General features: G+C 35.7%; 1 protein-coding gene across 3 annotated transcripts in view; it reads right to left on the reverse strand.

Moving 5' to 3' along the window:
* TENM1 (teneurin transmembrane protein 1) overlaps positions 1–16,190 on the reverse strand; it is a 657,629-nt gene that overhangs the window by 302,093 nt on the left and 339,346 nt on the right. For all 3 annotated transcript variants that reach the window (XM_030934095.1, XM_030934096.1, XM_030934094.1), the window contains exons 7-8: positions 3,844–4,043; positions 2,131–2,341 (exon numbers count right to left, since the gene is read on the reverse strand). In XM_030934095.1, coding sequence (XP_030789955.1) covers positions 2,131–2,341; positions 3,844–4,043 — 411 coding nt within the window. The remainder of the gene's footprint in view (positions 1–2,130; positions 2,342–3,843; positions 4,044–16,190) is intronic.

The following is a 16,190-nucleotide window of genomic DNA, read 5'->3' on the forward strand; positions in this document are numbered from 1 at the left end:
GATTCTAATATTATCATGAAACAGATAAATGAGCAGCGTTTAGAGCAAATTCATACAAATCTGACTTTGTTTAATCAAGTATATTGGCTTCTTTTTACTCTGATTAAGGTAAACTTCAAAAACAAAAATAAAATGAGGAGGCCAGGCATGGTGGCTCATGCCTGTACTCCCAGCACTTCGGGAGGCTGAGGCGGGTGGATCATCTGAGGTCAGGAGTTTGAGATTAGCCTGGCCAACATGGTGAAACCCCGTCTCTACTAAAAATACAAAAATTAGCTGAGAGTGGTGGCAGGTGCCTGTAATCCCAGCTACTCAGGAGGCTGAGGCAGGAAAATCGCCTGAACCCAGGAGGCAGAGGTTATAGTGAGCCGAGATCGCGCCATTGCACTCCAGCCTGGCCGATGGAGAGAAATTCTGTCTCAAAAAAAATAAAAATAAAAATAAATAAATAAATAAAGAGGAGAATTTAGGGTGAATGACTTATAAACCTTTTGATTTTGGGAACATTTACTTGAGTTTTCTTTAAGTGAAATGGTAGCAGAAACGTTTCTGTTGCTTCTAATTTTAAAAAGACAAGAGAAAAGTAAAGAGACTGATTTGCATTAAGCAAAGAGCAAATATGTTGTTGCATATGAAACTGACAGATTGATATGTGGATGATGTGAATTGGATCTCAAAGTTTAGGTTCTTTGGGGGAGGAAGTAAGGGAAAGGAAAAAACCTCTAAACATGTTTCTGCGTCTATTGATTTTTGGAAGGTTAATAGATCAGTTAATGTTTTAACTTGAGCTTAAAAGTAAGAATAACAGGAAGAAAGAAAGTTTTCACAAATATTTTATATCTTCTAATTCATCTAATTTTTAGGAGAAACTCAACCTTTCATAACTCCTTGACATGCACATTATTAAAATTAAGCCTCTATGGAAAAATGCCATGAAATATTCATCCATTGAACCTGCCCCACTGAGCCTGTCAATAGCAAAACAGTGACATGACTTAAAAATTTATTTTCTATTTTAACAAGCAAATATTTTATCTTTTGAACATATAAGATCAGTGGCATTTTTCTCTAGGGGAAACATCATCATTTCCATTGTATTGCCTTTCTGATTACTTTAGAAGAAAGTTTTGATACTCTTATGGCTGGAATACCATTTTCTACCGACTCAAGGTCTTCGGCATCAAGTAAAAATAGAACATAATTGTTAAAAAGAGCAGATGGTATATCTATTAACAGTCCACACATCTTCCTAAACATATGGCTGAACAGGTTAACTAAAGGATAAAGTGGTGAGAATTGTATTGAAAACTGACAGCTGTAAAATATTTTCTTGTCTTTTAAAAGACACGTGTTTTAGGAAAATTCACACAATATGATACTGTGTCTATGAGTTGTCTATTTTCAGGACTCTAAAATTGCTAAGGAGCTCAGTTTTATTCACACAAAGGGTCACAAGGACTATTTATCTCAAAATGACAAAAGAGTGAGATGTCTGAAACTAACTAGGGTGAAAGTGAATGAGTATATGCAGGCATTGCATTAAAAAGAACATGTTTTAAAAGGCCCTGAGCACACTGAAAGACGTTGTGATGAATTTCAAACTAAAATATTCTATAAGAAAGGGCTTTAAATGTCTCAAGTTATTATCCTTAATATTCTTCTCTAAATAATCTTATTTTGTATTTTAAAGCCCTAATGGTTCTAGAATCAGTTGTTCTAAAGAAGAACTGTACTGATACTAGTTTTTCTATTTGAAAAAGATATTCATTGCTTTTGAAAAATAATAGAACTTAAATTAACTTGCTTATTCCCTGTTTCACTGAAGTTGTTCATCTATGTAGCCTTCGTAATAATATTACTAAGGTAATTATTTCTGTTTAGAACACATAAAAAGGTGTATGGCAAGTGTCCTAGAAGAGAAACAAATAAGGTAGCATTAAAAAAATCTTAATCAGCATTTAAACAACATCAATGATAACAACAATATAAACTTTTATCATAGTAATCTTTCCTCAATAATGACTTCAACTCAAAGTGAGCAATATACTTAACCCCCAGGACACTGTCATCACTGATTGTGTCTTTCTAGAGTCGAACTGTCAATTCAATATATTAGGTAAAGCAGCTTACCAATTGCTGTAGTTAACACGAATACTTGCTCCATCTTTTTTCCATCATTGTAAAATGCCAGATACCAAGGTCCTTGATCCATATACTCTATGAAACCTGTCTCCTGAAGCGAAGTTAAGATCAGGTTCCGAGGGGAGTGCTGTGTATCATCAGAGCCCTTGGAGTCCTGCTTGACCAGCTGTTTGCCATCCATTAGTTTTACAAAATCGAACTGGAACAAATACAAACGTAAAGATGAGCCACTACTTTTTCTTCTAGACTGATAAACATCCCTAACTTCAACTGCCCTATTTAACACTTCTTTGCTTTGAAGGGGAGCAAAGTGGAAGAGGAAGTTATCAATTTTTAAGTATATTTAGACTTGGCCAGGCACGGTGGCTCATGCCTGTAATCCCAACACTTTGGGAGGCCAGGACAGGAAGATCACTTGATCCCAAGGGTTCGAGACCAGCTTGGGCAACAAAGCAATATCCTTTGTTTTAAAAAAATTAAAACAAATTTAAAAAATTTTATAAAAATCTTAAAAGTTTTTTAAAGAGCACATTTAAACTCAAAAACATATTATTAATTCTGAAAAAACCCTCACTGTAATTATAAATATTATACACCTTTCAGTTTGAAAGTATTCAAAATAATTATTTAAAAATGAATAAATAAAAAACAGAAAGAAATCTTGTTTAGTATTATGCAGGAGAATCTTGACATTTTACTAAAGCATCTGATAGAAGATACTTGAAAATGCACCTTCCACTCATAAATGTTACTGTTACCTTCTCTACAAATTAAAAACAGTTGTATAGTTTTTAAAATAAATAAACGAACAGTCAAAAATTTGAGAACATTCATCACAATTTACTACATTTGTGGGTGACATATTTACATATTCAAAAGGCCCCTCCCCTCCATTTTTTCTAATCAGTTGACAAACACCTGGCACATGTTTCCTTGAACGTTTATTTTTTGAGTCACATATGAATGCATTCTAATTCCCTTTCTATTCTGGCCCAGAAGGTAAGGTTTTTTTTTAGTTTGTTTCTTTGTTTAATATGATCTCTTGACTAACTGAAGGTAAAGTTTTAACTATAGTCATATCTGTTGGGGAAAAAACAAGCCCCGATGTTTGATTACTTTTGCTACTTCTTAGATGAAGTAGTGCTTGGAATGGGTTCATGTGGGGAAAAAATAAGGAGAAGAAAATAAGAGAAATGAGATGTTTAAGGTTTATGGAAGGGCTATAAAAATCATAGAAGTTTTACACATTTAAGTTATTAACAATAGTAAAGAAAAATTTCTACCTGTAAAACAAAACCTAACTTTTTGACTAATTTCTCACTAATTTCTGATTAATGTGCATTCTGTCATTGGGAAAAGGGGACACAGGTGTATGAAATCAGTGACGGGCGTGTAGGCAGTAAAGCTAAGCAAGATGAGAGGTCTGGGAAGCTCATGAACAGCCAGTTCCAGGAAGCAGAAGTCAAGTTCAAAGGGTATTGTCTTAAACTTTCTTTTCTGAATCTGCTCTGCTAAATGTTATTCCTTAATCTCCATGTCATTTTTTTTTCATTAGTTTCAGTGTAATTATTCTGGATATTTATTCACGACAAATATTTTTCTGTCCTTACCTTTGACAACCACATATTTCACAAGTCACAAACCCTGTTCAACCCATCACCCTTGAAAAGTTTTCAAGAAAATACTTATAATATCAAATACCTGAGTATGTGTAGGTGGAATATTTCTTCTGCCATAAATTCCCAGCAGAGAGTCCTTGGCTAAAGAAATATTGAATTTCAGATATATCGGATGGTGGATAGTAATCTGGAAACGCCAGAATAAACCAGGTGGAATGGTCTGCATGACCTGTGCACCAATGTCAACTTCTCCAGTGTCTATCGCCCGTCCCTTCTGAAACACTAGTTTTAAAGGTAGAGAAAATTACAAACCATGTTCATCTTAATTTATAAAGCAATGGTTTTTAGCTTTTCAAGAACAGATATATCAAAATAACTTACTCAGCTTTTTCTTCCTCCCCACCCCATCTGTCTTTCAAGGCCTTGCCCAAATTAAATATCTTCTAAGGAGCCTTCCCCAACCACCCACTATGTCAGTCTCTCCCTTCTCTTCAAATCCTATTGCATTTATTTCAATCAATTTCACTCCTTTTAACCATTATTTACTGAGTGCTGTCTTGGCAGCTGCAAGAGATACAAAGATGAATAAGAGGCAGTTGTTGCTCTCAAGGAGCATTGAAAATAGCAGGGAAAATAGGACAAGCACATATAACCTCACTGTAAAGAAAAATAAGTGCTCTGTGTATTTGAAAGAGGGAAAGTTATTTGGTTGGAGGATACTCCTCATCTTTAGCTGTCTCTATCCTCTTTATCTTCTTTTATTTCTCCTTAGCACTTATCACCATCTAACATACTACATATTTTACTTATTTATTGTTTATTGTCTATTTTGCCTCAATAGAATGTAAGCTCTGTGAGGACAAGCACTGTACAGGGCTGTTTTATTCATTGGTTTATTCCCAGTACCTAGAACAATGTAAGCAACTTTAGGCAAAGAACGTAGATGATATATATGTACTCAAAGAACAAATGGATGAATGAGAAAAAGTTACTACAGGAAGTGGCATTGAAGATGAACCTTAGAGGAGGACAAGGATTTCAAAAGAGTTATTGGGAAGAGTGGTGCACATGGAAAGGATGGCTTGAACTAAAAAGAGGAAAGAAACTGTAAAGCTAAGGTGTAGGGTATCTGTCTATAGAGAGGAGCAGTTGGAGTTAGGGCTGGAGGGAAGAAGGAAATCATGTTGTCTAGGGCCTAGAGGACCAGTCAAAAGGGTTTATTTAATAAAGGATAGAAAGCCATTAAAGGTTTTTAAGAAGAGGGAAGAGGTTTGGGTACATTAGAAAGGCTAATCTTGAGGCAGAGGTAGGATGAATTAGAGCAGACGGACACAAGAATGACATAGGAATTATGGGTGATTCAGGTGAAATGACACGAAGATCTAAATTTAGGGTATGCCCAAACAGCTCATATAGAAAAACTACATCTCAGTGAAAAATAATTTCGTGTGAATGGAAAGAAGGAGAAGGTATGAGAGACAACGCTAAGGAAGATACTGCAGTAGAGATTCTCAAACTTTAATGCGTACAAGAAGGCAGTTGTTTTAAAATACAAATTCTGATTCAGTAGGTTCAAAGTCAGACATTTCTAACAAGTTCCCAAGTGATGCCCATGTCACATGGTCCACAGCCCACATCTTGAGAAGCAAAGCTCTAGAGAACATTAAGTGTTGGGGCTAACGGAGGGTCAAAGCTAACCCCGTGATTGTGAGTTGGGGGATTTAGACAGTGCTAATAGCAAAAACAGGAGCTGGTCTGTGAGGGAGGATGTTGAGTTTGGGCAATCAGAGCTTTATTATTTATTGTCATATTTTCTAATGATTTCTGATGTGCTAGTTTAATATGTGTTTTCATGGAATCTTTTGTTTTGTGGTAATGGGGAGGGTAGGAATATAAGAGGAGGAGCAAGAATTAGTTTTCCTTGATTTTAAGCAAGGAGGGTTACATCTCAGGTGAGAAAGCTCGACTTGGCCTCATTTCACATCACCCTATTTTTTTTCATCCATCAACTCCTTCTCCAGACCAAACACAGTTTAAAAACACACATGGTCTCTGTCCTTTGTGCTTACCCATTATAAAGTTAACAGCCCATTAAGAAACACACCTGCAGTGGCTTTAATCAGTGGCCAATGCCTTGTAGCTTTTAACTCCCTAAAATACCTTCAATTATTGCTTTTTTAAGTCCAAGAGTAATAACTATTTTAAGAATGTTCGGCCGGGCGCGGTGGCTCAAGCCTGTAATCCCAGCACTTTTGGAGGCCGAGACGGGCGGATCACAAGGTCAGGAGATCGAGACCACCCTGGCTAATACGGTGAAACCCCGTCTCTACTAAAGAATACAAAAAAAAAAAAAAAAAAAAAAAAAACTAGCCGGGCGACGAGGCGGGCGCCTGTAGTCCCAGCTACTTGGGAGGCTGAGGCAGGAGAATGGCGTAAACCCGGGAGGCGGAGCTTGCAGTGAGCTGAGATCCGGCCACCGCACTCCAGCCTGGGCGACAGAGCCAGACTCCGTCTCAAAAAAAAAAAAAAAAAAGAATGTTCACTGCTAACTGTTAATAATATATTTCAAATGCAATTTTGTACATAATTATGTATTACGGGACACATAATTTTGTGGAATTCACATTTATAATAAAATATGTCCTTTGAAATGATAAATGACCAACTGAGGACCTTATTTTTCACTGAAAGTTACTTTTTCCATGTGAGACAAATAAATTTGGCCCCAAAGGGCTGATTATACATTTAACTCTTAAGTTCTAGAGCTGACAATGTCTTCAATGACCAGACAATTAACAGACCATGTTTATGTGGACACTTCTGTTCTCAAGATAATGTTCAGTTTATTCAACTGCTATCCTCATTAGGGGCTTTTATCAATCTGAAAATGCATCATTTGGTTATGCAAACAATATTATAAATATAAAATAATTCAAAATGTTCTAAGTTCAACAAACACTGTTTTAAAGGTGCTAAGAATAGACTTTAATGAATAGATATTGTCATTTTTTAAAAAATCTGAACAAAACTGGTTGATGGATATTAACCTTTATATTCAAGCCTTACCAAATACTACACCATCTCTTTATTCTGCATTTTATAGCATAATATATTGCATAATGAAGCTACTTAAATGTTATTCAATAAATCAAAAGAAACTCAGGAAGTTGTGTTGTTGGGCTTCTCTGGTTATTAGCATTACTATATATCTGGAGTACATATGCATAAGTTATTTATGAAAAGAATTTTAAAAGAAGTTGATCTTATCCCTCGAAAGCTTCATTACAGCTAAGACAAGGTAGATGAACAGAGATGACAACATACGAATGAGTACGCAGACTATAATTTAAATAAAAATAGACAAAGCAAGCTAGTTGTGGTAATTTGGTATTAGAGAAGAGACATTCTCACAGCTTGCAGGTGGAAAATTTCTCAGCCTCTTACCTTTTAGAGTTTCATGCATCGGAAAGGAAGATATCTCCCTGTTAGCAATCTACACCACTAAATAGACTGCTCCATTTTATCATCTCTCAAAATTTGTTATAGACTATAATATAATAACTATGAATTCATTTATCATTTCACTATTTTTCTTAATGTAGCCAAAAGGTGGGGGCAAACTAAAGAGAAGGAAATTAAATGTAGAAAAACAATACAAAATAGTATTTTTTGAGGTCAGGCGCGGTGGCTCACGCCTGTAATCCCGGCACTTTGGGAGGCCAAGGGGGGTGGATAACCTGAAGTTAAGAGTTTGAGACCAGCCTGGCCAATATCATGAAACCCCATCTCTAGTTTAAAAAAAAGGATTTTTTCCAAAAAATTCTGTATTAATATAGGTAAAGGGAATATATTTGGCCATACTTAACACTGACTCTGATCCTTTGTTTGCAAATTGTCAACAGCGGAGATAGAATACAGTATCAACGTACAGTTTTTTTTTTTTTTTTTGGCAATATGCCTGTTCTAATTGGCATTTAATCACTTATTTTACTAAAGCATATTGGAAAACCTAGGAAGACCATATTCTCCAGTTATAAAACACTTCCTTGCACAAATTTGAGATTACATGCAGAAAGCCACAGATCATATCAAGCTGTGCAGTACTGTAGTTATCACAGTCTCACCAATATCCACCAATTTAGTTTGAGCTAAACACTCTCTTTATAGGTTGCAACACAGGCATCAACTGCTGAGCAGGAAAAACCAATGGTAGATAGGGCTGTGTTGAAGGAGGGCACACTAAGTGATAGTAACTTAGTTCAAAAAGAAAAGGTCAAGATGCTTGGAACGTGAAAAAAAAAAGGGGGGCCTGGAATTGGTGACAGACAATGTGTGCAGTGGTGGTATCACCTACATCAAGATTCCATTGTATCTAGACTCAGACACACACTTGAATACTAATTACATGATTACTAATAACATTGTCCATTATAAAATAGGGGGTAACTGCTCAGTGAAATAAAAGAGGACACAAACAAATGGAAGAACATACCATGCTCATGGATAGGAAGAATCAATATCGTGAAAATGGCCATACTGCCCAAGGATATTTATAGATTCAGTGCCATCCCCATCAAGCTACCAATGAGTTTCTTCACAGAATTGGAAAAAACTGCTTTAAAGTTCATATGGAACCAAAAAAGAGCCCGCATTGCCAAGACAATCCTAAGTCAAAAGAACAAAGCTGGAGGCATCATGCTACCTGACTTTAAACTATACTACAAGGCTACAGTAACCAAAACAGCATGGTACTGGTACCAAAACAGAGATATAGACCAATGGAACAGAACAGAGTCCTCAGAAATAATACCACACATCTACAGCCATCTGATCTTTGACAAACCTGAGAGAAACAAGAAATGGGGAAAGGATTCCCTATTTAATAAATGGTGTTGGGAAAATTGGCTAGCCATAAGTAGAAAGCTGAAACTGGATCCTTTCCTTACTCCTTATACGAAAATTAATTCAAGATGGATTAGAGACTTACATGTTAGACCTAATACCATAAAAACCCTAGAAGAAAACCTAGGTAGTACCATTCAGGACATAGGCATGGGCAAGGACTTCATGTCTAAAACACCAAAAGCAACGGCAACAAAAGCCAAAATTGACAAATGGGATATAACTAAACTAAAGAGCTTCTGCACAGCAAAAGAAACTACCATCAGAGTGAACAGGCAACCTACAGAATGGGAGAAAATTTTTGCAATCTACTCATCTGACAAAGGGCTAATATCCAGAACCTACAAAGAACTCAAACAAATTTACAAGAAAAAAACAACCCCATCAAAAAGTGGGCAAAGGATATGAACAGACATTTCTCAAAAGAAGACATTCATACAGCCAACAGACACATGAAAAAATGCTCATCATCACTGGCCATCAGAGAAATGCAAATCAAAACCACAATGAGATACCATCTCACACCAGTTAGAATGGCAATCATTCAAAAGTCAGGAAACAACAGGTGCTGGAGAGGATGTGGAGAAATAGGAACACTTTTACACTGTTGGTGGGATTGTAAACTAGTTCAACCATTCTGGAAAACAGCATGGCAATTCCTCAAGGATCTAGAACCAGATGTACCATATGACCCAGCCATCCCATTACTGGGTATATACCCAAAGGATCATAAATCATGCTGCTATAAAGACACATGCACATGTATGTTTATTGCGGCACTATTCACAATAGCAAAGACTTGGAATCAACCCAAATGTCCATCAGTGACAGATTGGATTCAGAAAATGTGGCACATATACACCATGGAATACTATGCAGCCATAAAAAAGGACGAGTTTGTGTCCTTTGTAGGGACATGGATGCAGCTGGAAACCATCATTCTTAGCAAACTATCACAAGAAGAGAAAACCAAACACCGCATGTTCTCACTCATAGGTGGGAACTGAACAATGAGATCACTTGGACTCGGGAAGGGGAACATCACACACTGGGGCCTATCATGGGGAGGGGGGAGGAGGGAGGGATTGCATTGGGAGTTATACCTGATGTAAATGACGAGTTGATGGGTGCTGACGAGTTGATGGGTGCTGCACACCAACATGGCACAAGTATACATATGTACCAAACCTGCACATTATGCACATGTACCCTAGAACTTAAAGTATAATAATAATAAAAAAATAAAAATAAAATAAAATAAATAAAAATAAAAATATAAAAAATAAAATAGGAGGTAAATAACTATATTCTGCACATTTGTGTGTACTTACTTTTTCTATTTAATATAGCTAGACATGGTACATTCAATGATCCTATGCAAAACTTGGTTGAATATTGGTAGAAGATACTGAAACATGGTCATTAAAAATATTCCACCATTAAGTTTTAAGGTAAAAATGACCAAGTTAAAGGCTATGGTATAGCCCATAAAAGCAATCTGAATTGCATTTTAAAGACATTTGCAAGTTTTTTTTTTTTTTTTTTTGAGACGGAGTCTCGCTCTGTCGCCCAGGCTGGAGTGCAGTGGCCGGATCTCAGCTCACTGCAAGCTCCGCCTCCTGGGTTTACGCCATTCTCCTGCCTCAGCCTCCGGAGTAGCTGGGACTACAGGCGCCCGCCACCTCGCCCGGCTAGATTTTTGTATTTTTTTAGTAGAGACGGGGTTTCACTGTGTTAGCCAGGATGGTCTCGATCTCCTGACCTCGTGATCCGCCCGTCTCGGCCTCCCAAAGTGCTGGGATTACAGGCTTGAGCCACCGCGCCCGGCCGACATTTGCAAGTTTTATAAAGTAATTAATCTATGTTGTCCAAAGAGAAGAAAAATATGCATTAAGAGCATATTTGTCCTTTACTTCACACTATAACATGTTCAAAATCTTTAAAAGACATTGGTGTGTCTTTCAGTCAAATTAGACCTAGTATGTGTCTCACGATATAAGTATCATCCTCTTTATGTTCCTTTAAATATAATATTTGTTTAACAGTAATAAGTCTTCGCAAATTTAGATTAGCAGTGCTTGGAGCAAAATGGGAGGTGGAACTAACCTCTTCCCTATGATTAAACGGCTGTAAAGAGATCAAAGGGGTATAGCAAAAGCCATCTAAAAGGTAAGTGGAAAGCAACTGTTTCCTTCTATGTAGCTTAATGTAATTTTCCTTATGGGAACTATTGAAGAAAAATATGTATTCAACTCTCAATTTTTCAGGGGTAGATTTTCTGGATTATGGATTACACATGCTTCTTGTATCCATTATATTACCCAAAAGTAGTCAAGAGAAAAACAAAAGGAAGAATAAACCTTGTGCCTAGTCGGAACTTGGTAAATACTGCTTGGATGAATTAATAAATTAGTAATGTTGATAATTATTTGTTGATAGTAATTTTGATAGTATATTTGACATTTTGGTCAAAATATACAACTTTTTTATTACTCTCAACTATGTGATAGGTAGGTCATCTTATAATTGTTTTTATTGAATGTCCAGTAAGTAGATGTCAAGAATTTCCTGGTGAGAGGAAGAATTATAACTATTTACATACATAGGCCTTGGCAATTAACTGTGAATAAAATATGTTTATAAATAAAATCCTCTGATATGACACTTATAGCTCACTGTGTAGAAAAGTTAATTAACTAATCTTACAGTTGAGAAATACATTACTTGTATAAGTGTAAACAATTACGTCCAAACACCAAAAGACTACAGATACCAGTACAGTAGCTTATTTAGTATTGCTTATATCGTCTCAGGTAGAAGTAAAATGGCATTGCTAAAATCTTATCCTTAATTAAAGGACTTATTTTGAGTTGCATTTTGACTCTGTGTATCTGTTTTTGAAGATATATCATTTAAAAGACATAATTATCTATTTAGAAGGATTTCTTTAAATTGTGTTGTAAAAACTTTCACATTCCCAAAAACCTAAAGTTTCACGGTTCTTCTGGTATGGTCTATTGACCATTAGGTAGCTTTCAGAAAAATGAGTTTCCAAACTTAAGAAGGCTCTTGCGACTTGCTACACAATCTCACACGGTGTAATACAAATTATGTTTGTAGAAGTTTCTGTATATGGATTATGAATGGGTACATGAAGTAGCCAATTACTTTGAATTGTATTGGTGAAAACTAAAATTGATATAAAGCACAAATGTATCATCAAATTGTTACATATTCAAACATTTACTCAGACTTATGGGTCAAGGTGGAATAAAATATCTCTTGAAAGAAAATATTGCCAATTGTAAAAAATTCAAAGATTTATGAATTAATAAGACTATATGCAATGAAAGCTCCAAAATGAAATTAAGAAGAGAATGTGAATCTATAATATCGTTAAAAAGAATAAAATACTTAGGAATAATTCAATAAAAGAAAATGTGAGACTTGTATACAGAGAAACTACAAGACATAATTGAAATAAATTAAAGATTTGCTAAATAAATGGAAAGATATCCTATGTTCATGGAGCAAAAGACTTATTATTGTTAAGATGTCAGTACTTCCCAAATTGATTTACAGATTCAATGCAATCCCTGTCATAATTCCAAACTCTCATTTATTTTTTCAGAAACAGACAAGCTGATGCTAAAATTAATATGGAAATGCAACGGACCCAGAATAACTAAAACAATCTTTAAAAAGAAAAAATTTGGAGGCCTCACACTTCCTGATTTCAAAACTGATTACAAACCTATACTAATCAAGATAAAGAGTACTGGCATTAGGATAGATATACAGATCAATGGAATACAATTGAGAATCTAGAAATGAAACCTCACATTTATGCTCAACTGATTTTCAACAAGGTCACCAAGACAATTCAATGGGGGAAAGAATAATATTTTCAACAAATGATACTGGAACAACTGGGTATCCACATGCATAAGAATAAACATGACCCCCTTCCTCATACCATATACAAAAAACAACTCAAAATGGATCAAATGCCTAAATGTAAGGGCTAACGCTGTACAATTCTCAAATGAAAATACGGGCATAAATCTTTATCACCTTGGATTTGTCAGTAGTTTCTTAGACATGACATCAAAGCACAAATAACAAAGAAAAAAATACATAAATTGGATTTCATCAAAAATAAAAACTTCTGTGCTTCAGAAGACACTAGCAAGAAAGTGGAAAAGCAGCCCACAGAATGGGAGAAAACATTTGCAAATGATATATTGGATAAGGGGCTCGTATCTATGGTATATTATAGAGGCTTACAACTCAACAATAAAAAGTTAAATAATTGAAAAAAGAGCAAATGATCTGAATAGACATTTCTCCAAAGAAGACAGACTAATGACCACTAAGAACAGTAAATGAAGCTTAACATCATTAGTCATCAGGGACATGTAAATAAAAACCACAATGAGATACCACTTTACACCCATTAGGATGGCTAAAATAAAAACAACAGACAACAACAAGTATAAGGATATGAAGAACTGGTATTCTCATACATTGCTGGTGGGAATGTAAAATGGTGCAGCTGCTTTGGAAAGCAGTTCATCAGTTGAAGAACTGTTAAACATAAAATGTTAAACACAGAATTACCATATGACCCTGTCATTTCACAACTTGGTGTATACTCCAAAGAATTAAAAATAGGTTTTCTAATAAAACCTTATACATGAATGTTCATAGAATCATTATTCACAATAGCCCAAGAGTGAAAATCCACAAAAGATCTATCAACTAATGAATGGATAAACAAAATTTTTGTATACCCATATTATGGAATATTGTTCAGCCATAAAAATGAAGTATTGATACATTGCTACATATTATATGATTCTATATGAAATGTAGAAATAGGCAAATCTATAGAGACAAACAGTAGATCAGTGGTTGCCAGGGGTTGCAGGGAGATGGGGATATGGAGTGACAGCCAATGCCTATGAGGTTTCTTTCTGATGTTATGAAAATGTTCTAGAATTAAATATTGGTAATTGCTACACAACTCTGAATATGCTAAAGATCACTGAATTGTGCACTTTAAATTAGTGCACAATTACATTATGCTATATAAACTATATCTCAATAAAACTGTCACAAAAATACAATTAGACAGTGTGAATTGGCATAGCATATACACACAAAACATCATGTACTGTCATAAGAGTTCTGATGTATTTCCAAGTCGTTTTAGAATGTTACCTACTACCTAGAAGCAGAACTATCCCCTGGCCAGTATTTTAGAATGTGTGATTGGTAGTACACATCAGGGATGCCCATTTTCTGTATTTCATACAATGTTAGATACTGTTACATATCAGTTATCATGATCACATCCTTCTTAACTTTGGATGGTGGCAGGATGGCTGATTATAGCTCAGTTAATCCAGTTCCCTCTCCTTTATTTTAGAATATAAGTCCCCAGAGGATAGAACATTCACATCTGTTTAAATTTTCAACAACCACTTATTGGTCATTTAATAAAAACAATTATATGATGAACTACCTATGACATAGTTGAGAATAATGAGGGAATAGCACATCTTGTACTAGGCCTCCAGAAAGAGAAGCATAGGCACCAGTGCTCATAACTTGCCATATTGCTATAGCCTTGGATTTCTACCTTTTAGGCATGCAGAAAATCTTCAGTTACATGAATTAAAACTTCTCACAGACAAAACTCATGGCAGAGAGTACTAATAATATTAATAGATGCCACCACACTTACTGTGTCCGCTTTTTCAGCTCCTATCTCTTATTTCTAAAACATCAAAATGCCTCTTTCATATTCAGTATGCCATCCAATTTGATGTCCCAGTTTATCTCTAAGGCTCCTCCCTCCTCTTCTCTCCTGCTTACGCTGGGACTTTGGTCCCTTCACAGTCTTCTTTCTTACTCCTACTCGGTGTCTCCCTCTCTATTGGCTCCTCATTCTTTGTCTTCAAACAAACACAAGTCTCTTGCAGTGGCTCACACCTGTAATCCCAGCACTTTGGGAAGCTGAGACGGGCGGATCACAAGGTCAGGAGTTTGAGACTAGCCTGGCCAACATGGCGAAACCCCATCTCTACTGAAGATACAAAACTTAGCCAGGCGTGGTGGCACACGCCTGTAATCCCAGCTACTCGGGAGGCTGAGGCAGGAGAATCGCTTGAACCCGGGAGGCGGAGGTTGCAGTGAGCCAAGATTGCGCCATTGCACTCCAGCCTGGGATACAGGGTGAGACTTCATCTCAATAATAATAATAATAATAATAATAATAATAATAATAATAATAATAACAATAATAATAATATTAAGTCTCTCTTCTTTTGAAAAATTTGTAAAAAAAAAAAAAAAAAGGAAAAACATGACCCAACTGCCCTTTTGTCTAATTATCATACTGTTTATCTCCTTCCTTTCCTTGTTGAACTGTTTCTATCAACCGTGCTATTGTTTCATTATCCACTTACCACCTAGGCTATTACCATCTGCATTTCCCCCTTACCACTCGATAATTCCATTCTCCTAAATATGTACTCCTCAAGATCACTAGGAGTGATTTTTCTTGTTTTCCAAGGTCTGGCTCAAACTACTTCTCCAAAAACAGTCATATTTTCATCTTCTTCCTTTTAAGCCTGTTAATCACCTAACCATCTTATTTTTATTTCTGTACAACAGTTTGTTGCATGTTGTTTGTATTGTATGTGTTTGTATGCATGTTTCTTCCAGCTGTCCTATGTAATGGGAATCTGCTCAAGGGCAAGCACTATGTCTTCTGCTTTATTTGTCAGCTTTCCACAGTACTTAGTACAGTTAAAGTAGCAGCTTGGCTGATACAGGATTAAAAAGTATGAACTTCTGTGTTTCTGAATACTAAGAATTTCATTTTTCTTCCATTGTTATTAGTTCAATGGAGCATTTGAGGTGGTCAGGTATGGTTTCTCTTTCAACTCAACTTTTTAACTGTTATTTTTCCCTCACCTAGAACCAAGAAGAGAAGATGGTATCTGTGTATAGTTGTGGCTGACACTTTCAGTATAATTATAGTGAAAATAGAAAATGACCATTAAAATGACTAAGGGAAAAATGGAAGCTACAAGAAGAATACAGAAGCAAACACAAGGATTCTTAATAATAAACATGTGGAGGCTAAAAAAGAATATGGGATTATCATCTAGGAGATTACAAAAGTTCCATGCAGGAAAAATGCAGATTTGTGCACTAAATTCTGGAACTCTAAAACTTCATATTCAAAAGTAAACTTCAAGTAACTAGAATTACATTGGACACCACAAAAAAAGCTAGTAAATGTTTAAACTTCCTTTAAAAGTAATACAGGTTCAAAGATACAAATGGATACAACAGAATTAAATATATGCATGGCTGATAAACTTCTACAATGGACTAGCTCCTCCACAAAAATAAAATGTTGTGAAAATGTTATGGGAAGATCCCTTAGCTTTGATAGGACTAGTCCAGGAGGATAAACATGGCATTCTATAGGATACCACTTAGTGACCCTGT

The sequence above is a fragment of the Rhinopithecus roxellana genome, chromosome 7 (assembly GCF_007565055.1).
Source record: "Rhinopithecus roxellana isolate Shanxi Qingling chromosome 7, ASM756505v1, whole genome shotgun sequence".
Classification (NCBI taxonomy): domain Eukaryota; kingdom Metazoa; phylum Chordata; class Mammalia; order Primates; family Cercopithecidae; genus Rhinopithecus; species Rhinopithecus roxellana.